Below are 23,125 nucleotides of genomic sequence, written 5' to 3'. Positions count from 1 at the left end.
CCATACAAGATATAGTTCGTGTTGCATGGATGCCTAAATTTGAGGATATTTTTTCTTCTCGTGCATAACCTCCCCCCAAGCAAGAGTTCAGAAGGTAAAACCACTGGTTGTGGGGGGACACACACTGCATATCACCTTTTTGCAATATACTTCTCAAATCCCATGACAAAAAGCTTTTCACCACTGTTATTCTTAAAGAAAAAGTGAACTATTTGTAACACGGCATTACTGAATGTGAATTTTTAAGTCTTTCCTCAAAGTACTGATGGGCCGAGATGAGAAAAGCTCCGTCTCCTTCCAGAGAACCGCCTCCTCCACAGGGATGGATGTTACACTGCATCACTTCATTCCCAACCTTAAAAATGTTACCAGATCTAGACGCCGGCAACCCCAGCTCCGCATTCCTCTTCCTCTGGGCTACAGCCCTCACAGCAGTTTCAATCAAGGAATGATTCTTGGTCTCTTCCCTGGTCTTGTAAACTTCATGTTTTAAGAAAATCCCTTGAAGTTTAATTATATTTTTTTTAGAGCTGAGCACTGAACGGAGCTGGGTAACAATGCTATCTTTTTTTTTTTTTAGCTTCTCAGTTTTGTTTTAAATTCGCTTTGGAAAGAAACTCGAAATACTTCACTCCCGGACAAGTCGAAACAGAGCATTTTTTGAACTGTGAAATGAATATGTCATCGATTGGTACCAAGGAAACAAAGGGTCAGGCAAAACCTCGCCCACTTGCATATTTTTATGGATGTCGCCCATCGTGGTGATGTCGGTGTGATTTCTTCCATAGAAGAGGGCAGCATATACCAGAAAATCTGCAGAATCAGACCCAAAGGGAGTATCCGATTTTCTTAGAAGGATCGGCCTTCATTGAAAACTTGCCAGTTAAAACACGAGACAGATGTAATTCTGATTTTCCTCCCTACCTTGAGTTGCCTTTACCAACTGTTCGGTTTCACCGTTGCCTTCTCTGACTCTTCTGGACCCACAGAAGCAGCAGCAGAAACAGATCACGGCAGCCCCGACCTCTGACCAAGCAGCGGCTCCCGTTTCTGCACAGAGTGATATGGGAACAGGCGTGAGACATCTCACCACTGCCTGTGGCTGACAAGTGATTTGAGTTGCCAACGTGTTAAATAACCCACTCCTTTCACTAGGGCAACGAGTCGGCCTTCAATACTATATTCACCATTTTGCATTTGAAATCTATTTTTATAGTAAAATTGTATGACAAGTGGTGTAACGCATGGAAGGAACAATAGGGATTATACAATTAATGAGGAAACAGTGAAACACATCAGATGCTAAACAAGACAAAACTAACTGAAAAGAGAGGGCAAGTCATACAAACAGGAATAGGATGGAGGATTTTGTGTAATCACGCACATAATTGGTTTCATACAGATGCCTTTACAATATCTTCCCTTTCCAGACTCCCGGATGTTGCCTCTTGTTGCAATAAAATGGAGAGAAAAAAAGTTTAAACTGTCTTTTCTTGCAATCTATTTAATCTCATAAAAACTCTGGAAACATGTACTTGGATCTCACTTTTAAAAAGCCATAGAGAAGGATTATTTTGTAACAAAAGCTTATTTTTCAAAACGTGGGCATTAAGCATCGCAGCAAGAATATGTAGAGAGGGGTGAGAAAAATATGGACTTAAACTAGGGTTTTCTTACGCAGATCCCAAGTTAATGTTGATATGATTTAAACCAGCTACAGGGTGAGTTGCTTGATTTTTGGAGTATAAAACAGGTCACCACATCCACTCAAACTTGATAAAGGGGAGGTTATGTTTAAATTTTTTTTTAACCTATTTCTTTCCTCTTCCTTTTCATGAACTATCATTTTCATCGGAGGATGTGAAAAGCCAACTAAGCTTCTGAATTCCATTTAAAAAAAAAATAATCTGATTGAGTAAAGCTGAATCAGCTAAACGTCTTCCAAAACTGCAATTTATAAAACTTTTTTCCCCCTGACAGACAATTGGCAATAATCCAGGTGGGCTTTTTTTTTTTTTTCCCTTGCAATAATGCAGTTCCGGGGATGAAAGCAGTTGAAAGAATCTGGTTTTTTCACGGTCTTCTTGTAAGTGCTGAAGAGCCTGAACTGACAGTAACAGATTGCTCTGAAAATTGCCTTCCAGCTCCTGCAAGGCACAGCGTTCTGCAAAATCCCAGCCGGCAACCCTTGGCGGCTTATTGCTCGCCCCCCCTCCGCCACCCCCCCCCCCCCCCGGTCTTCTTTGTACGTAAAGCTCTTGTACGCAAGGTCTCTGTGGATTAGCATCGGTACTTGCCACCGACGGTATGATGTGCACCCCAGGTAGGTGACCCACTTCTTTTCCGGGCGCGCCGCTCCCGCGCCCCTCGCACAGGCAGGCTGCGTCCTTCTCGCCGTACCCGCAAGAGGACACTGCAGCCGCAGGGATGAGGGCTCAGCCTGGGCGCACCACTTCAGCGCGTACCTGACAAAGAAAGAGGTAAAACGGTGTGAAGTGTTCAGCGTAAATTCACAGAATTGACATTGTGATCACAAGTGCAACATTTCCATGCGGGGTTTGGCTTTGCTTCTTTCCACACACTACCTAAGTTTGCATCTCGTATAGAATTACTTGCGATTGCCCCGAAGAAATCTTCAGTTCAAGGCTCCAGATCCCACCTGCTGTGTTGCATAGTTCAGAGCAAAGCGGGAGCACGTCAGCAAAACCTACCGCCGGGGTACGCGGCCGTCCCTAAGTCAGGCAGAAGATGCTGATTTTGCCCTGAAAAGTAATTCTACTTTTATTTTCCTCCATGGGGAGAATTAAAAAAAAAAAAATAAAATTCAGTTTAACTTTGTTCTGGACGACGGATCCGAGACGACAGGTGGCTACTACGTGGGGAAGCGGCTGCGAGCCGCAGCGCAGCGCCTTCCCGCTGCACCTCCGCCCCTCGGAGCGCCGTTTCTGGCGGGGGCAGCGGGGCCGCAGCCGCGGTACCCGTTCCGCCAGCCGCCCGCGCAGCCTCCACCCAGCGCAGCCCCCCAGCTGGGGCGGGCAGCTCTCCCGGCTGCCGCGGCGCGGGGCCGGGGCCGGCCGCCGAGAGGCGCCGGGCGGCGAGGCGAGAGCCCCGCGGGGCCGGACCCGGCCCGGCCCCCGCCGCCGCCGCCGCCGCCGCCCGGGAGGGGCCGGGCGGGGCCGGCAGGAAACCCCGCCCCGGGCAGCGCCCGCCGCGCTCCGCGCAGCCTGCGCCGCTCAGCGCCGCCGCGGAACCGAGCGGAGCGGAGCGGGGCGGCAGGAACGGGACGGGACGGGACGGGACGGGACGGGACGGCTCCGCCGTGTCGCGCAGCCACGCGGGACCGCGCCGCCCGTGGGTCGGCCCCGCCGCGGGGGGGGACGTCGGTATTTAATTTTCTTTTTTTTTTTTTTGGCGAAGGAGACGAGCAGCAGGTTTATGCTAATCACCCTCTCGGGAGCGGCAGTGGGAGGAGGAGGAGAGGAGCCATTTTGAACTCACTTCAAAGTTTAAGGTGGAAAAGTTGGAGCTCTCCAGCCCGCTGCCCGGGGACGGGGACGGGGCGCGGGGCTCTGGGCCGGCGGAGCCCGGGCGGCGAGGGCGGCAGGGGGGGCCGAGCCGGCGGCTGATGGATGAGGGCGGGCGGGCAGCCCGGCGGGTGGATGGATTGTGCGGCAGCCCTCTGCCCGGCATCGCTGCCCGCTGAGCCCCGGAGATGCTGCGGCTGTCCGCCGCCGCCTGCGTGTCCTGGGCCGCGCTGCTCTGCGCCCTGGCGCCGGCGGGCGGCGGGGAGCTGCGGCCGCCCCGCGCCGCCCCGCTCCTCCACCTGCCCCCGGGGGCCGCGGGGCGCCGCGCCGCCGCCGAGCCGCCGGCGCTGCCGCCCGCCGGGCGCCTGAGGGCGGCGGGCGCCGCGCTGCGCCGCGGTCCGCCCGCCGAGCCCCGCGGGCCCCGCGGCGGCGGTGGGCCCTGCCCGCGGCGCGCCCGCCAGCGGCAGGCCGCCGAGCCCCGCGGAGGAGCCGCCGCCGGCTGCACCCCGCCGCCGGGGGAAGAGGGCGGCGGGCGGCGAGGAGCGCGGCGGGCGCGGAGCCTCAACAGCCCGCCGCAGTTCCAGCTGCCCAGCTACCAGGTCTCCATCCCCGAGAACGAGCCGGCCGGCACGGCGGTCATCGTTCTGCGGGCCCAGGACCCCGACGAGGGGGAAGCCGGCCGGCTGGCGTACTCCATGGAGGCACTCTTCGACGAGCGCTCCAACGACTACTTCTCCATCGACGCCGAGACGGGCAGCGTGGTCACCGCCCGCAGCCTTGACCGGGAGACGAAGGACACCCACGTGCTGAAGGTGACCGCCTCCGACCACGGCTCCCCACGCCGCCGCTCGGCCACCACCTATCTGACCGTGACTGTGAGCGACACCAACGACCACGAGCCGGTGTTTGAGCAGCCTGAGTACCGAGAGAGCATCCGGGAGAACCTGGAGGTGGGTTATGAGGTGCTGACCATCCGCGCCACCGACGGCGATGCCCCAGCCAATGCCAATATGCTTTACCGCCTGCTGGAGCCGGGAGCTGCTGATGGGGTCTTTGAGATCGACCCGCGCTCCGGGGTTGTGAGGACCCGAGCCCCAGTGGACCGCGAGGAGGTCTCCGAGTACCACCTGGTGGTGGAAGCCAATGACCAGGGCAAGGACCCAGGACCACGCAGTGCCACGGCTATGGTGCACATCACTGTCGAGGATGAGAACGACAACTACCCTCAGTTCAGCGAGAAACGCTACCTGGTCCAGGTGCCAGAGGATGCCCCAGTGAACAGCCAGATACTGCAGGTGCAGGCCACAGATCGGGACCGGGGCAGCAATGCCCAAGTGCACTACAGCATTGTAAGCGGCAACCTGAAAGGCCAGTTCTACATCCATTCTTTTTCCGGTGCCATCGACCTGATCAACCCTCTGGATTATGAGACTATTCGGGAGTACACACTCCGGATCAAAGCCCAGGATGGGGGCAGGCCTCCCTTGATCAACTCCAGTGGCATGGTGTCGGTGCAGGTCGTGGACGTGAATGACAATGCCCCCATCTTTGTGAGCACTCCCTTCCAGGCCACAGTGCTGGAGAACGTTCCTCTGGGCTACTCGGTGCTGCACATCCAGGCCGTAGATGCTGACTCCGGGGAGAATGCCCGCCTGGAGTACAAACTCATAGAGATGGCACCCTCCACTGGAGGTGCCCCTGTAGCAGGTGACTCTGGGTTCCCTTTTCAGATCAACAACAGCACGGGGTGGATCACAGTGGCTGCAGAGCTGGACCGAGAGACTGTGGAGAACTATCACTTTGGAGTGGAAGCCAGGGACCATGGCATGCCAGTCATGACCTCCTCAGCCAGTGTGTCCATCACCGTCCTGGACGTGAACGACAACAACCCCACCTTCACAGAGAAGGTGTATCACCTCAGACTGAACGAGGACGCAGCTGTGGGCAGCAGTGTCCTGACCCTGACAGCAGTGGACAGGGACGTTAACAGTGTTGTGACTTACCAGATCACCAGTGGCAACACCAGGAACCGTTTTGCCATCACCAGTCAGAGCGGAGGGGGGCTGATCACGCTAGCCTTGCCCCTGGATTACAAGCAGGAAAGGCAGTATGTGCTCACAGTCACTGCCTCTGACGGCACTCGCTTTGACACCGTCCAGGTCTTCATCAACGTCACAGATGCCAACACTCACCGCCCAGTATTCCAGAGCTCCCACTACACAGTGAGCGTCAGTGAGGACAAGCCCATTGGCACCTCTATTGTCACTATCAGTGCCACCGATGAAGACACAGGGGAGAATGCGAGAATCACTTACATTTTGGATGATAACATTCCTCAGTTCCGCATTGACCCTGACACAGGCACTATCACCACCCTGATGGAGCTGGACTATGAGGACCAGGCCTCCTACACATTGGCCATTACAGCCCACGACAACGGCATCCCCCAGAAATCAGACACCACCTATGTTGAGATCCTCATCCTGGATGCCAATGACAACGTGCCCCGCTTCCTGCGCGACCGCTACCAGGGCTCGGTTTTCGAGGATGTGCCGCTCTCCACCAGCGTCCTGCAGCTGTCTGCCACCGACCGTGACTCAGGCCTCAATGGCCGTCTCCTCTACACGTTCCAAGGTGGTGACGATGGAGATGGAGACTTCTACATTGAACCCACTTCTGGAGTGATACGCACACTGCGCAAGCTGGACCGCGAGAACGTGGCTGTCTACAGTCTGCGGGCCTTTGCTGTGGACAGGGGCAGCCCACCGCTGAAAGCCTCTGTGGATATCCAAGTGACTGTGCTGGACATCAACGACAACCCCCCTGTCTTTGAGAAGGATGAATTTGACATCTTTGTGGAGGAGAACAGCCCCGTGGGCTCTATTGTGGCACGGATCAGTGCAGCTGACCCCGACGAGGGGACCAACGCACAGATCATGTACCAGATAGTAGAGGGGAACATCCCTGAGGTCTTCCAGCTAGACTTGCTCAACGGAGACCTCACAGCCCTGATGGACCTGGATTATGAGAGCCGGACAGAGTATGTGATCGTGGTGCAGGCCACTTCTGCCCCTCTTGTGAGCCGGGCAACAGTGCACATCCGTCTTCTGGATCAGAACGATAACCCGCCCGTGCTGCAGGACTTCCAGATCCTCTTCAACAACTATGTGACCAACAAGTCTAACAGCTTCCCCTCTGGCGTGATTGGCAAGATCCCAGCTCATGATCCCGATGTGTCTGACAGCCTGGCCTACACCTTTGTGCAAGGCAATGAATTAAACTTGCTCCTTTTGGACTCTGCCACGGGGGAACTCAAACTCAGTCGCGACCTGGACAACAACAGACCCCTGGAAGCCCTCATGAAAGTGTCGGTCTCAGGTAAGCAAGCATTTGAGGCTCATAAAGCACATAATTCTGCTTGTCAGACCAGTACGGGGGCATGGGCAGAAATAACCCACTTGCAGTTTAGTGCGCAGCTTTCGGTTTCCTGAGGCAGGAATTTATCTGTGAAATTTTTGGAGAGGAACCACAAAAATGTATCAAGCCCACGTGCTGTGGATTGAAGTGGTGCGTTGAAGTTGTTTAGTAAATGTGGATCACAAGGGTAAATAAATACGAGTGTGCGTGGAAGGGTATATACTCCCTCAGTTGAGGTGGTACCTTGGCTGAAGCTTTTCTGATGTGGTTGCATAAAGGTAATAAATGATGTAACTTGCAAAGATGTAGGGAATGCACATGTATCTGTAATGCCATCTCCTCTCTTTTTTAAAAAAAAAGGAAAGTTGAGATTTTAGCAACAAAACACGTTTATTTCCTTCTGCATACCAGGAGGTTTGGCTGGTAGATCCTCAGACCAGTTCTCTGCTGGTGTGGCCTGGGTGGATGTGACACTGGTGGAGCTGCACTGGTTTGCATTGCTGGCGTGTGTTCCTGTGGGAAATGGCGACGCTGATAGCAATGAGTTATGGCTGTGTAATAGCTGTGCAACGCTGCTAATTGCACTGGAGTTGCTTTAGCAGAGCTAGGGGCAGATACTGGCCAAATACAGCCCCAAAATCAGCACTGTTGGGGGAAGGGAGAGGAGGGGAGAGGGAGGGCTACTGTACCATTAACTTCCTCAGAGAATTTGTGTCTCTGTGTGTGAAGAGTGTTTGATGCCGTCCAGTATATACTGTTATATGAGCACATATACGCTCTTAGGATGTTACTCTTTTTCTGCTCAGTTGCTTGTTTATCATGGAATTACTTTTTATGCCTCTAATTGTGGCATCAATCATGCAATGAGTAATTTCCTCCACAGGTGCCACTCTATAAAGTTTACTGTGGACCTGATCCCATACTTCTGTTGACTTTCAGAGGTTTAACCAGATACATTCCTCGCCGCCTCTCTCTGCAACCTAAAGCTAATATTTGTATTCTTTCTGCAAAAAAAGCTGAAAGTACTAGGTACATAAAATGACACTTTGGGAGATGCTTCATTTTGGATGATTGTATTAAAAAAAAAATCAAACTGTGGCATAATCCTGGCAGCGCTCGTTTTACTGTAAGTAGTCATGGCGTGCAGCAGGGCCTCGGGGGAGCGAGCCGTGCTCTCCCTTGTGTTTGCAGGCTTGAGGTCCTTTTTGCTTCAGGAAAATGAAAGTGATATTAACTGAACTGATTTAATTTACTGCGGTGTATCACCTGACAAGCCACTCCTGTTTCTTCCAAGGTGCGGTGGGGGGCAGCTAATGTGGTAAGGTAGCTCATAAATGCCGTTTCCATGTCCTGTGAAGACTTGCAGAAAAAACAGACAGTTGGCTTGTGACCTTAAAGAAAAACATTTGGATTAAGGTGCAGGTGATTGCGTGGTCATTGTCTGTCTGAACCAGTAGCTCTTTATCTAGTAGCAGAAGATAAGAACTCAACTTGGGGCAAGAAGCTTGGAAAAGACGTTTTGTTAGACTAGGTGAGGACAGTGTTCAGAACAGAAAAATAGATGGCATGAACTATTCCTTTCTCAGTCTAATGATTTACGCAGTTTAAGTGGATGAAATCTCAGGTAGGAATGAAGACCTCTGTTTTCTTAAGTAACAGGAGCTTGATCATTCCAGCATCGTTTTCATGTTTGGTGAAGGCGTGAACTTTGAAACTCTGCTGTGATGTTGATCAAAACTGACTGTCCGCTGCATGTCTTGAGATATTTGAAAGATTAAAGCTTTTTATGGGTAGGATTTTAAAATAATTTTGACAAGCACTGAACTCCATTTGACGTTAATTTGGAGAAGTTTGCTGTTTGGAAATTGAAAGGGCAGAGTTTGGCAGTGTGTGATTGTGTCCAGGAAAGTCTCACCTGCCTGCTTTCTCTGGTTTATCTGATGGAGTCTTTAAAAAAAAAAAAAGAGAAGCAGCTCAGACAGAAGTACTCCACAGGGTTATCTTTAAGTGTTGCAAAATACCTGCAAATCATCTGCTAGAATGACCTGCCAGTTAACTGAAAAACGTGTCTATGGAGTAGCCATTAACCTCTCAACCCAGACAAACATGAAGTCTTGCCCTGCTCGCAGCAGCTCTTCAGGTCAGGGAAGGATTGGAGCTCTTGATGAACTTGGGGAATTTGAACTATATACGAGTCGGAGGTAACACTGCTGCTGTAAAAATCTTATTTCCACCTGGCGATGTGTTGTGCTGTGGAGGCATGTGAGTGTGTGTCATGCTAGTGAGAAGCCACGCTACTCAATTAAATTAGTTTGAGACTTTGATACTTGGCTAAACCCAGCATTTTTTGATTTGATTTGGGGATTATTCAAATAAGCATGGTAATTTTGGCCTTCTGCATATAAACAAAGCCTTAAGAATCATCAAAACTAAGCAAACGAAGATAATAGATTTTGTAAAACCTGAGAACAGCACACTCGGCGTTTAAAACTTACCCTAATAGTGTCAACATTGTCAGAAGTTACGTGGGACGGCGGGCAGCCCTGGGCAGGCTCCGTGCGAGCGTGGCTCTGCCTTCGCCCTGGTGCCGCGGTACCTGCTCGGCTGTGCCCCCACAGCCGGTCAGGAACCAACCCAAGCCGAGGAGGGAAGAATGTGGGTGGTGCAGATATTAGCATTTTGCTTTGGATCTGGAGGGAGCTTTTGAAGTCAATCTCTTTTGAAGTGAATCTCTCTGGATGCCCTTCTGCCTGTGCCTGTTGCACGGAGCCGTCTGAGTGAACAAACCCGACCCATTTTGAATGAATCTAGTCCAGATGTGCTCCAGGGGTGCCCAAAGGGGTCCCTTAAAAAGACACATTCTCCTTTTCCCATTGTACCTTCAAGGCTTTCCTACAGAAAAGCAGAGCTTGGCTTTATATTCCCATGCTTGCACATAGCGTTGTTAGGTTTATGTTGTTTTAACAACTGGGGTGAAGCCCTGACCCTGCTGAAATCCTGCCCTTGCTTTCCAGGGGGGCAGGATTTTACTCTGGGCTTCTGAAACAGGTGGTCAAGAGTCGATCAGTTTGTGATTTCTTAGTGTTATTAATAAATATATGGTTTAAATTGACAGGATCATTAAAAAGTTAGTTTTTGTCCACAGTGATGTTCACAGTAATGTCAAATTGGGATTTATCTGGTCAAAAAATGTGTTAAACATTGCTCAAGTCCCATTGCATTCGCCCATGTTAAACATTATACCGCAGTCCCCACTGGTGCTGGGGGGGAAGGCCGGTGCTAGCCTCAACTTTGCGCAAGTGTTGCACAAGTCTGCCTGGGTATCACATTGCAAACGCTGCTGGCACCTGCTTGGCTGTGCTGCCACAAGTAGTCCCACTTAAGATCAACAACAGCTTGCTGGGATACAATAGATGTGTGCGCAAACTCCTCTGGGAACCCAGCCTAATTCACCAGTGCAGACAAAACCCAACCTGACTGCGTGCTACAGCTTTCGAGTGGTCCAGATAAATGTAAAATATCATGGTATGACATACAATTTTGGGAAGGTAGTGCTCCTCAGGAGAGCTGGTTTCTGCTGCGAAGGATAGACACCCAAGCGTTTTTGAGGGCAGGCAAGCTCAAGTATCGCCTTTTACATTTCTTTGGCTTTTAATCTCCAGTGGCATTTAGTGAGGTTATTGACTATCAGTAAATACAAATTAAGATAGAGCTCGTTTGTGCTGCAATAAACGTGGGATTTTTACTCAAGGCTTGTTAAAGGATCTTCATTATTATTGTAATTTAAAAGTCATTATGCTAATGACCCTGGATCTGCAGCTCTGTGCCTTCTCCATACAAATGGGACAGAAGATGCAATACTTTGGTTTAGCCCTTCTGATAAAAAGGTAAGGCCGCAGCTGTGCCTGAGATGCAAGGCATCGGGGGGTTATTTGTGTGTGTGAAGATTTGAGATTAAAGGGAAAAAAGAAACTCAAGGGAAAAGGTGTCTCTGTAAGCGCAGGGGCACTTTTGGGCGCGGAGGGTGAGCGTGGGGCGACTGCTCAGGACGCAGGCCGGGCGCCTCAGCAGCATCGGGGTACGCCCTGGCCTCGTGCCCCCGCCTTCGGGGAGTGGGGCGGATGGGGCTGCTGCGGCCTTGTGAGTTTCGGGGGGCAGATGTGCAAGGTGACTGGTTCTTTTAGGGGTGATGCTTCTGGCTGCCTGCTAGGACTTGCTTTCAGGGTCAGCGAGGGGTAATTAGCACCCAAACTGCTCTCCGTGGCCCCCCACCAGGGAAACACATTCCCGCACGCGGCTGCGGTGGGGTCCCTGCAGGTTATGCAGGTTATGCAATTAGGAGATGATGGAAATGGGTGGGTGGAGGCTCCTCTCTCCCTCCCTCCGGGTGGGAGGAGGTGTGTCGGTGCGTCGCATGGCTGCAGGGCTTTTGCACGCTCGTGTTCCCAGGGACTTTGGGCGCTTGCACTTCGCGCGTGCATCCTGCTCTAGGGGAGAGAAAGCAGCAGCTCAAAGGCTGCAAAGACCAGGGAGGCAACGATGAGGGACCTCGTTTAGAAAGATGGTGTGATACTGTGAGCTGTGAGATTGCAGCCGGGGTTGTTACTTGGTTTATTAAGTGGAGCTGAAGTGGAGGATGACCGGTAATGGTTAGTAGCGGTGGTTTTGAACACTTACGTTTATTTTCCTAAAATAGCAAAGCAAGAGTAGTGCCCATTATTTTAAAGTTAGGGTAGCTCCTGGATCTGCTGTGGCTACCTAAATCCTTTATTGCATCCATACAGGTTCTATATTCTATTCTATAGGTGAGATGCATTTTAGATGTACGACCCTCCAGCCTGCAGGAATTTGACTTTCCCTCTTCAGCTGTATGATCTGTTCCAGCCGATAAAAAGCTGTGGCTGCCTTGTTGCTTTTGAATGTGCTTCCTTCCACTTCATCCCTGGATTTCATAGGAGTGGTGTATTTTTGTTTCAAAAGACAGGAAAACGTCTATGGCTACGAGAGGAAAATATTTAGTGGAAGGCTGACTGACAAAATAACTTTTTACTGAGATAAAAGCTATCTTCTGCATGGAAATAAATAAAATGGGGACTTATCTGCAGCTCAAGCTACTGTAAATAAGCAATTTCTTTGCTAAAATGGTTATCCCCAGTAATAAAAAAAGAAATGTTTACCACGGCACACTTTAGAAAGTAAATGAGATGTTTTATCTCAGATAAAAGCTATTTTGTCAGTCAACTTCTTTCAGAAAATGCTACTGTGCAACGTAGCTGTCACTAAAAATGTTTTGTTTCTCCTGTTTCTGTCTGTGTGTAGTGCAGGCTGTATATTCCCATTTTTTCCTACACAGTTTTTAACAAGATATTTCTACCTTAGTATGTCATGGTGGTTGAAGCATACATAGGTGGCACTTAACCTCACCCCACAAAGTGAAACTTTGAACCACAAATACTAGAGGTCACAATCGGTTCCTGGAGAAAAAAAAATAGTGTATATCAAAGCCCTACGTAAACCCAAACTTAGCAATGCTGTTTGAAAACCCAAGGGCATGTTTGTATTTGCAGCATCATCTTGTTAGGATTTCTGTACAAGCTATTGGGTTGCTTTGATTGAGAGGGTATGAGAAATGGCCTATTGAGGTTGCAGGGGGTTTTGGCTGCTTTTGTGCACACTTTGCTCAGTGTACCGACAATTTTATTTTATTTTTTTATTGCCTAAATGTTGATGCTTTTCTCAGTGATTTCTGGGAAAGAGGGAGACTTTAGGATAACAAGGAGAAGGTATAAGAATGAGACTGAAGATGTGAGAGGGAGAAAGGTCTGCTAGGTTTTACGTGGTAATCAAATCCCAAGGGATGGAAATTACATTTAGAGAAGTATGATGGTGGGATTGCCTGGAAAACTTTTTTCCCCTATTTTAAAATTATTTGCAAATGGGGAGATAGTTGTAATAACCATTTTTAAATTGGGTTAGTAATTGTTTTATATTTTTTGATTACTTTTTAAGCTTCAGGGTGTATTAATGAATTGGTTTCATTAGTGTATTCCCTTGTTGTGATTTGCTTCCCTCTTAGAAGTCACTGAAGTGCTCTTACTTCTGACTTGCACTTGCGGATTGGGAAGAATCCTCTTTTGTTCTGTTGTTCTGGTCACACATTTCCTTGCAGTTCAGAATTGGTTTAGGCTGGGGTTGTGGAGCCTGCCAAATACAGAATAAACATCGAATTGTTGTGAAGGGTAATGACAAAAGAACCCTTTGTTTAGAATACAAGAAGAGTTTTCTATGTTTGGATGTTAGGATGATAGTAAACCTGCAGTAGAATTAGTGGTGGGGAAAGTAGGTGATGTGAAGCAGTGGGATTTTATACTTCATTATCTCCAACATCCCAGGCACTACCTGAGGAAGTGGCTGGCTGCTGATAAAGTGTATAATTTTACATTTGCTCATTGAATGGTCCGTTTTCCTTCAGCATATATACTTAATATCTTGAAACTCCCTTCCATTGTTGACTCCCATCTTTGAGCTGAATGGATTCTCTCAGACATCCCATGACTGAGGAAAGTAATGCTGAGTTTTAAAGTATGGCATTAGGTGAAGGTAGGTAGCGTGCTCACCACTCTTCTGGTAGGGCTCTTACTGGTGGGACCCTTAGCAGACGCTTGGATGGAAACCCAGGCATCCTCACATTTCCACCAGTCTGGTGAGAGTGTGGCCCTGGTGTCTCCCAGCATCTTCAAGGAAGGGTTGGGGAGAAGCATCCATGGTCTCCTGCCTCCTCCTTGGGGTGTGCTCCAGGTCTGCCAGACACCCCTGCAGCTGACGGGTTGTCTGGCTGGGTTCATGGGTTCAGGGGCATGTGATAGCATGCAACACGTATGACGGTGTTTACAGTTCAGCCAGATGTGTAGCTGCTGCATATGTTGGCATAGCTGAGCTCGCTTTCATCTGGTTAGTTTGGGTACAGACAGCAATGACTGCACCATAGCACAGCTTCAGCTTGCGATTTCACTGGGCCCCTCGATTCCCTCGTGGGTTAGGTGAGACTGATACAAAGGTTGTGGGAATGTGACCGCCCTAAAAGTTGGGAGCAGAATTACTTTCTGGGCAGGAAACAAGCAAACGTGAAGCAGAAACCTCTTCTAAACCTACGTGCTACAAATACCTTTTCAATATTTAGCAGCATAGGCAGCTCTACCTGTAACACTCATGCATGGAAGATGAGTAAGGGGAGGATCAAATGTCAGACACAAGATCTACGCTCTCTCTATCCCTTCTCCCTCTCTTTTATAAGCCCTCGGGATTTTGAGAGCCAGTTGGTGGGGACAGACTCGCTATGTTTGAGTGCTTGAGATAACAACACAACTTAACTGCTTACCTCAGTATTGCCTAATTTACAGGATTTGGGCAACCGTCTCTCTTGGCTTCCTTTGGCATACTGACTTGTATTTCCAAAAATATCTATGGAGAGTCTCTAGGAAATGTGGGAGGGTTAGAAGAGCTGAAGATAGTCAGATCAGATCTAATGACCGTTTTTGGCAATCTTCCATGTTACAGTCTTTCTGTCCTGGTTTCTATGGGAATGATGATGTTTTTAGGTAAAACAGTACTCCAACTACTCTGACATCAACTTTGCCATTTAAGAAACTAGTATGGCAGTGCTGTCTTTTATGAATGATAGGCTTTTTTGTTGTCTGCTCCTTTTTTTAAGACTATTTGGCCAAAAGATTGCATAAATCAGAGTACAGAACACGTTGATGAGGGGCTCAGTTCGTCAAAGCCTTGTTCACAATGGTTGTCCACTTGAAAGAAAGAACATCTGAGACCTGATGAAATTCAGTTTTGCCACTTTATGTTTCAGTGACAAGTGACAGTTTTATTATTTTTCCCCTCAGTGCAGCTCTTTTTCCAGTGTTGAAAAACACTGAACTATTTATAGATGGTAACACAGGTTTCAAAAGGGGCAGGATGGAAATTTTTTAAATCTGCCATTGAGCAATCTCTCTTGTTTGCTTGGCGAGGATTTGCTTAACACCTTTTTTTGTAAGACCCGGGTGCATACACTGTGGTTGAAATTTCATTGCAATGTGTTGATTTTGTTGGATTGAAACAGCGTAATCAAAGGTACAGTTTGGCTTTTATGGTCAGATTTGTATCACCTACCATGATCTGCCCAAGAAATCAGGTATCTCTTCAAAGGTGGTCATGTAGGTTGCAGCCATGATTGATTGATAGGCAGGAGGGCTGCTGGCTGGAGGTGCCCATCTCACCCCACTGATTAAAGAGAGAACATAAATGACTGACTTGGGCTGATTGCCTTGTTGTTAGGTGGCTAAAGTTCAGTGGGATGAACCCACCCTGAATGTGTGTGCCAGGACGGAAGGGTTTGTTTTCTTTTGTAGCGATGATTGTACTTTTTTCTGTTACAGCAAACTACCTGTAGTAACAGGCTTAGCAGACTAGATGGAAAGGATGGGAGAGGCTATAATTTGCAAACAGGAAAATGTTTTGCCATGAATAATGTTAGGAGAGACTTTAAATATTGTCAAGAGTTTGAGTGAATGAAGGGAGAAAGTATGCTTTTATGGGGATTTGGCATTCAGCAAAGAAATAAAATTTTAAAATACTTCAGAAAGTTGATCTTTGCACTTGAAAAAAAAAGCAATTGGACAGAAAAGTAGGATTTGAGGGAGAGAAAGGAAAACTTTTGGACTTTGTTTCAACAAGTTGTTAATGCTGCTAAGTTGTAACCGCCTTCCTATTTATTCCAGTATTTACACTTGACAAGCACAAAAAAAGCAAATAAATGAAACTGTAAACCTGTAATAAATCCTCAGGGGACCACATAATAAACATAGACATGTTATGCTTATCAAATACAAAGGAAAGTAATCTGTTTTCAACACCGTTGTCGAACGCGTGATAGATGCTACATTCCGTCAGGTCTCCAGCACTTTTGGAAATGACACATCTGGTCAAAATATTTCAGCACTTTTTGAAGGAGGGAGAGGGAGAAGCCATTGTTAACAACCATTGTCAACACAACATCTCCTGCCTGCTGTGGAGTCTTCGGGCTAGATCCAGTTTCAGGAAGAAGCAAAAGCATCTGGACCCCACCAAAAGGGGCAAAGCAGGGACTATATTATCAGATTTGAGTTTCACAGACATGATGGCCAGCACCTAGCAGTCTGTCTTTGCTGTTAAATCCCAACGGGTTGTTAGGTTTGGAAGCAAATGTACTCAAGGTGATTCTCTGTAGCTGCCATGCCACTGGAGCACACATCATGGGTACAAAGAGCTGCTGGATCAGTTGGGTTTGCTCTTTTCTTTCACTAGCTCCAGATCAGACTCCTTGACCCTATTCAAAACTGATGTTAGCAAGTCTTTGAGTTCATTGGACTGAATTTCTGTTATAGCACTTTTGGACTTTCCAGGAACCAGCCCAGCCTCTCATTTATTTGTGTGCTTGCAGTGGTGTTCATGCTGGGTCTGCTTCTAAAGGAGACCCTTTAACATCCAAGCTGTGATTTTTATTTTTAAATTTATTTATTTATTTATGTAGCTGTCTGAATTGAATTTAAATCATGTAAAAGCTGTCCCACACTAGTGCATTACTTGTTTTGGCAGTGCGTGATTGCCAGCCACCAGCCACTGCAGTCACAGCTCAGCATGGCTAGGAAGAGGCTTTTGGCACCTTTCACAGCTTAGGTCCAGTAGAGGACTTATATCTAACCATCAAATGCCACAGCACCTCACTTCTAGGTGCCTGTTCCCTGCAGTGGTATCCTGTTTTAGGCAGTTAAGTGTCCTATAAAGTGGGAGTACTTGAAATACCATCCTGCTACAGCTTGGGCACTTCACTCAGCATAGCGATCAGGACACTTAACGAGGGCCGAGATGGGCTGGGCTCCAGCCCTTGATCTCAAAGCTCTTACTGTGCTATACATTAAAGAGGAGCCGAATAAGGTACAGAAGCCATTGTGGGACTCACGTTTCCCATCTCTTAGGTAAGTGCCATAAGCTACAGGGTCATGCTCACACTTGCAGGGTGCCGGAGAGGAGGCTTTCTGGCTCACGTTCATGTATATGGGCACCTCCACTTCAGTCAAGCAGCGGTGTGGGCAGTCTGGCTTTGACCCTCAGCTGCTGGATTTTGTTTAGGCCATAATAAAAGCTGGATCATGAACCATTCAGGCCATGTCAGGATTAGGTCAGTTCTGGCTGTAGCCAGGGACTCAGCTCTTCCCACCTGGGAACTCAAAGGTAAAATAAACAAGAACCCCAGGGCTTTCCAGGGAGTACTTTCCTATTGATCAGAGCTGATTTGTTTGTCTTCTGGCTTTAACTGCTTGTAAATGTATTTTGCTTTTATGTGGAGCGGCCCCCAGATGGGCTAAAGGGTCAGTTATGTAAGGATTCACAGGCTCAGACTTAAATTATGCTGCTAAATATCCAGAGTTCAACCCATCTTCGCCTACTGTTTAATCCTCTTTCTCACTGCAGTTTGCCGCGATGATAGACTTGCTAGTAATTATCAACATGTTGCCGCTCGTCGCTTGGATCCTGTGGCTTTTCCTGCAATGTGCTCGTTGACGCTGCAACTGGCCAACATTGTCCTGACACATACCGTAAAGGCCTCTTGGCAGCAATGACTGGGTTGAACTATCCCATCGGTTGACTCGGTTTCCCTTCTCACGGGGTGTATTTCTGATGTTGGCCTCCTTTTACTGACACAGTGTAATTTACCAATGTGTACTCTGCATGATGAGCTCTCCATCTGGCAGATAATTACCTGCTAGTTTAAATCCCATCTTAACTTCAGTTTCTCGAGATCATGAAATTTGCTGGTGCCTTCTGGTTGGTTTTGCAGGCTGTTTGCAAAAGGATTTGTTATGAGCTAAAGCGATTAGGGCAAATTTCTGTGAGTTTTTTTGAATGCTAGGTAACACAGGTTTACTTTTAGGTCCTGCTTACTAAGCTACCCAACATGATTCTGCATCGAGTTTGGCAATCTAACACTTGAGTTTGTTGACCAAGCTGTTGACAGCAGGCACTGGTTGTTTGCACTGGTTATGCAAAGTGGGAACCCTGGGTACATTTTAGGGCCTGGTGGATATTGAAAGCTTGTTACACAAAACACACTGGTGTTCCTCTTCCCTTCTTGCTTATCTTCTTCTCCCCTCTCCCTTTGTGTTCATTGGATCTGTTTGCCGTGTGCTGTTTTGCAGCGAGGTACCGCGTCTGCGGAGTTTGGCTGCTGCAAGTTTGTACAGGGCCATGCACAGCAGAGACCTCGCAGGGGATGCTCTTGTAATACCTGCTGTAAATAATTAGGATAACCACCAGACATCAACTGACCAACAGCCCCGTGAGATAGCCAGATACAGACCGCCCTGGGCCCGGCTGATGGTGTGTCCAGCAGGCGCTGGGAGCTGGCTGGCACCTGCCCACCAGGAACGGTGCTTGCCAGTGGTGTGGCAGCATCCTTTCTCACTGCCTTCCCTCCTGCCTTTGGGGAGGCAGGGCAGGTTTCTCATCCACCCCTCGCCTTCTTCTGACCGCTGTGCTGTTACTTGCTATTAGGTGGGTGCCTTGGCCCAAGGCGAGGGGCGGGCTCCGTCCCATCCAGGGATGCCCCATGAGATGCTCCCAGTGAACCGGTGGCAGCCATCACATCACCCATGCAGCCCTCATACTTCCAGTGGCTGTTTTGGGGTTGGGACCTCCGTGGTGCTGGCTGTCGGGTGCAGCTTCCAGAGGTTTTGCAGCCTCATCCTTTGACCCTGTCCTTGTACAGGGTCTCGGGGGCCATGGCATGAGGTGGTGACGGTCCCACAGAGGTTTTGCTGCCCAGCACGGGCAGTTGCAGGACGGCTGTGGCCAGCCCCAGGTCACAGGGCACACTGCACCCTGAGTGTTGGTGCTTGTCATCTTTGCAGTCCGTGGGAGCAACACCTGTACCCATGAACAGGGAATTTGGCCCAGTTTGGGTATAAATGGTGACTTCGGTTTTTTTCCTATCCCTTGTGACAAGTTGCAGTCACCTTTACTAGCTGGTTCCTTCGTGCACTGGCCCCCTTATGGCTCAGCTAATAGCAGTGTCTGGGACTTTATTCAGTGTTAAGAGGCTTTAAACTAAGACATTCCTATTTACTACCAACAGCATTGATGGACATGACCGATTAATGGCAATAAACTCAGGTGAGAACTGAGAGACGAGGATATTTTTTATAATGTATGCAGTGATCTTGTTTGTTTTGTATGAATGAGTTTTACGAACTTTTGTACGATCTGCTTTTAAAATATGTCCCTTGCCAAATGGTTGGGGATTTCTTAAGCTGACATGACTGATTCACTCCTTGGCTCAGCCAGTGTGCATCAGGCTGCGCTGAAGCCGAGGTGCTGAGATGATCAGATAAAATTACCCGAATTCTTCATGCCACCGGTGGCAGTTGAGCATCCATCCCTTTTTTTCCCTGGGGGAAAGTCCTCCAGGAGAGGCCGTTTCACCTGCTCTGATGTGGTGTCAGTGACTCCCTGGGTTTTTGCTCTGCGTCTCCTTGATTAGACTTTAGGTGTCAAAAGATCCCGTTGCTCTTTTCAAGGCCTAAAGGGAAAGTAAAGTGACAACTTTGATGGCCAATTTGAAAGCTTTCTCAGGTTGGGAAGTGTCCTGTGGGGTAAACAACTTCACTCCCACTGTACACCTCCCATACTGATCATATAGGATGGCATTTTACTGGCTTAGTGCTGTGTAAAGTTGGGATATTGTGCATTTTCAGGTATTTAAATGAACTTATATAAATGACTAATGATGAGAAAAGACTAATTAAATTTTATTCCTGTGCTGAAACTGAATTTTAAAGAAATCAGTCTGAGATTTCAGCAGTTGTGAAATTCACAGTGTTGTTCTTTGCACTGTAAAGCCTTTGTGCTTACTGCAGTAGTCATATTACATGACATTGCTTAATACCCGGCAAGGCGTATTCTTGGCTCATGCAGCAGGTAAGGCTCCCTCAGTGTCACTGAATCCCTCCGTGTACTCAGCAGAGAGCTCAGCCTGATGATTTTATGGCCACGCATCTGCGTTCGCATTTCCAGTGCCTTTTCCTTTTTTGCAGTAGTTTTCCCTTTTACAGTACGGTGATTATTAAAAGCAGGGCTCTGACTAGTTTTGTGACCAGTGTCATCCCTCCCTGCTTCCCACTCCTGTCAGTCAGCGGCTAATTTGTTGGTGGTCCGTCCTGGGGATGGGTTTTTTGCTGAACACCCGCTCCATCCTCGTGGTGCGGTGGGAGAAGCCGACGGGCGTAGGCACCTTGCAGAGATGCTCAGGTCCTGGGGCAGGGGCTCGAGCTCGCAGCTGAGAGCTGGTTCTCTAGCAAATGAGTTGCTCATCCATTAGAGCTTAAAGGGTAATTTAATCACTTTTGGAAAGCACAATAGTTAATAATCCCACACTAAGAAACCGCCACTGCTTCTGTTCCTTATTAAACATCTTAATTAATTTTTTTTCCATTTCTGTTCTTAGGCATTTTGTAGCATTTAATTTTCTCAACAATAATTTATGAGTCACGAAATCTCTTGGAACAGGTTAGCCTCCGAGTGATGGCGTTTCAGCACCTCTTGCATTTCCTTCGGTTGGATTGTGTGTTGCTGCTTGTTTAGAGGCAACATTGCTGCTTCCCCGAGGAAAGCAATATACTGTTACCTGGGTGTGATGTGCCAGGACCACGCTGCCCTCTCTTTGGAGACACGCCCTCCGCTTAGGTAGTATTTAAAGTGCTTATCAAATACTGGGATGGAAAATTATTCCATTTTCTGAAATTACGGTATTTGGGTGACTGACTTTTCTTGTCCAGCCACCATCTATGTGTTTGAGTTGGTTCAGAAAGGTGGAAGCAACAGACCAGCTGAAAAATGTGTTGGAGCATGGGGCTTCCACCGCAGGGGTTTAAGTCAGATGGGTTTATTAAAGAAAGTGAGGTATTACATGCTGTTGTACAAGGCACTGCGAATATCTCATCTCTGTACTATTCTGAAAGTTCCTAGTCAAGAAAAGTTAATTTATATTGTAAAGAGGACAAGTTGGGGAACAGAGAATTTGTTTCACTGGAGGTATCATTTATGGTAGAAGACTACATCTTTCGTATTGCAAAATGAAAACCAAAGAGGACTATGATTGCTACCTACCCTCTGAAGTACTTATGGAAAACAAAGTTAAGAGCAGGGCAGTTTAAAGGAAAAAAAAATCTGTAAGTGAACCGACTCTCAGTAAATTTGGGTGGCATGTTAGAAGGCAGTTTGAAACCTTTAGGGAAGCAAATTTCTGGAACAACCTCTCTGCGAAGAGATCCGAAGAAGTGTAGCTGGGTTTAAGATGAAGCTTGATAAATTAATGAACGCTTAATAGTTTATGAGTAGTATTATGTATATACAACACACTTCCTTGAGAATCTTCCTTGAATAGAAAATTGAACTCGGTGGTGGGAAAATTATTTCCCCTTCTCTTTTTGCTGCAGAAATTAAACACACATATTAACAAATTGTAAATGCATTAGCCCTTTGAACTGCCTGAGCTTGTGTAAGTTGTTGTGTGTGGATAACAGTATTGCTATCTTCTCCTAAACTTGGTATCAAAAGAAGATAAAGAATCCACAAGGCAGTATGGTTCAGCAGATAAATGGATGGGGCTGGAAGTTATTCACAAATGTCACAGGCTGCAAGTTGCAGCGAATCTGAGCCAATCTTGCTTCTGGCTGTTACAGTCCTTCCCTTCCAGCACCTGTATGACCTTGTGCTGGTCTGTTTCCATGCACCAAGTTGCTAAAAAGTCAACCTGCTATTAAAAAAAACCCCAAAACAAACTTCTGACTTAGCAGAAAGAAACAGCTCAGTCCGTCAAACAAGTATCAGAAACAGTGCAAGGGAGGATGAAAGTTGATAAAAAGCCAAACTACCAATAAAAAACAAACAAACAAAAAAGTTCTGACTTAGTGTAAAGAAACAGTTCAATGCAGTATGAGTGCCAGTGCAGAGGAGGAGAGGGACTGTGGCAGCCAGCCCTTAGATTAGCTTAGGTCTGCTGTGCATTTGTAACCAAAGCCTAAAGAAAAACATTCATTTTTGTTGGGGTTTTTTGAGTAGGATTTTTATTACCTTGCGCTGGAACAGTTCAGCATGGTTGGACAGGTACCAGGGATGGTGTAAAAGAGGAGGCAGTAATTAGGTGGGTTTAGGCTCTGCCCTTGGCTCAGTGGGTTCTCTGCTGCTTCTTCTTGGAGGAGATTATGTATGTTTGCCTATGCTTGCGTTTTGTTCCTTCTGGAAGGTAGAAAGTCTCTAGAAAGTCCTTTCAACATATGAGAAGGTTATACTGTCCCTCCTTTAGGCCTGCATGACCACACTGACTCAAACTAAAGGGAGAATTTGTTCCAGTGCTCTGTGCGCAATACTCAGCACCTAACCCACGTAGGCAAGTGTGTCAGCACCTGCCACTCTCTTCCGTGGGTACAAAACTCCCAGCTTTCATTTGTATGAAGTTCTGCCACCTAGAAGTTCTACAGATTGAACCTATCACAGATTTTGTGATGCAAAATGCAGCTGCATTGTGCTAACATCAAAACCATAGGAGATTCAGTAAACATGTTTAAAAACACCTGTCTTGGAAACACACAGAGCATAAGAAAATATTGTAATAAATGAATGCAAAAACAAACAACTGAATAATTTTAGTTCTTCATTCCCTCTAGATTGCTGCCTTTCTAGGTTTGTTAATAAAAAAAATTAACAAATTTTGCTTAGAAAAGGTAAGAAATTCTCTGGTAGTAAGGATTTTGCATTGAGAAAGTGTATGTATTTATGAGCTCTGGCTCAGTCCTTTGAATTATCTAGGCACTACTGTAACCGATAAGTGAATGCTGATAACCCTGTTAATATTTCAAGGACTCTTTGCAACTATAGGGGAGCAGTTGGTAACTATCACATTCCTTTGCATTGCAGGACAGGTTTTTTATTTGCTATCTTAATGGTGTTATATGCATACAGTTTTTTCGAGCTCTGTTCACCTTGTCTCGCAGCAGCTCCTTGGAAAGCAGCCTTATGAACTCTTTAAGATGCTTCTTACTCACAGCAGCTGGGCTCATTGCCTGCCCTGGTGTGGCTGGGATTTGGATTGCAAATTC

General features: G+C 47.6%; 1 protein-coding gene across 6 annotated transcripts in view; it reads left to right on the top strand.

The window, feature by feature from the left end:
• Positions 1 to 3,712: 3,712 nt before the first annotated feature.
• Positions 3,713 to 23,125, top strand: part of CELSR1 (cadherin EGF LAG seven-pass G-type receptor 1) — a 179,480-nt gene continuing 160,067 nt past the window's right edge. For 5 of the 6 annotated variants that reach the window (XM_076328944.1, XM_076328959.1, XM_076328967.1 and 2 more), the window contains exon 1: positions 4,155 to 6,902. In XM_076328944.1, coding sequence (XP_076185059.1) covers positions 4,220 to 6,902 — 2,683 coding nt within the window. In that variant the 5' untranslated portion in view covers positions 4,155 to 4,219. Of the gene's footprint in view, positions 6,903 to 23,125 lie in introns of all 6 variants that reach the window. The other variant, XM_076328940.1, reaches the window with a different exon arrangement.

Source organism: Aptenodytes patagonicus, chromosome 1, assembly GCF_965638725.1.
Source record: "Aptenodytes patagonicus chromosome 1, bAptPat1.pri.cur, whole genome shotgun sequence".
NCBI lineage: Eukaryota > Metazoa > Chordata > Aves > Sphenisciformes > Spheniscidae > Aptenodytes > Aptenodytes patagonicus.
Note: the sequence above shows the minus strand (reverse complement) of the source record. Positions and strands in the feature narration are given on the sequence as shown.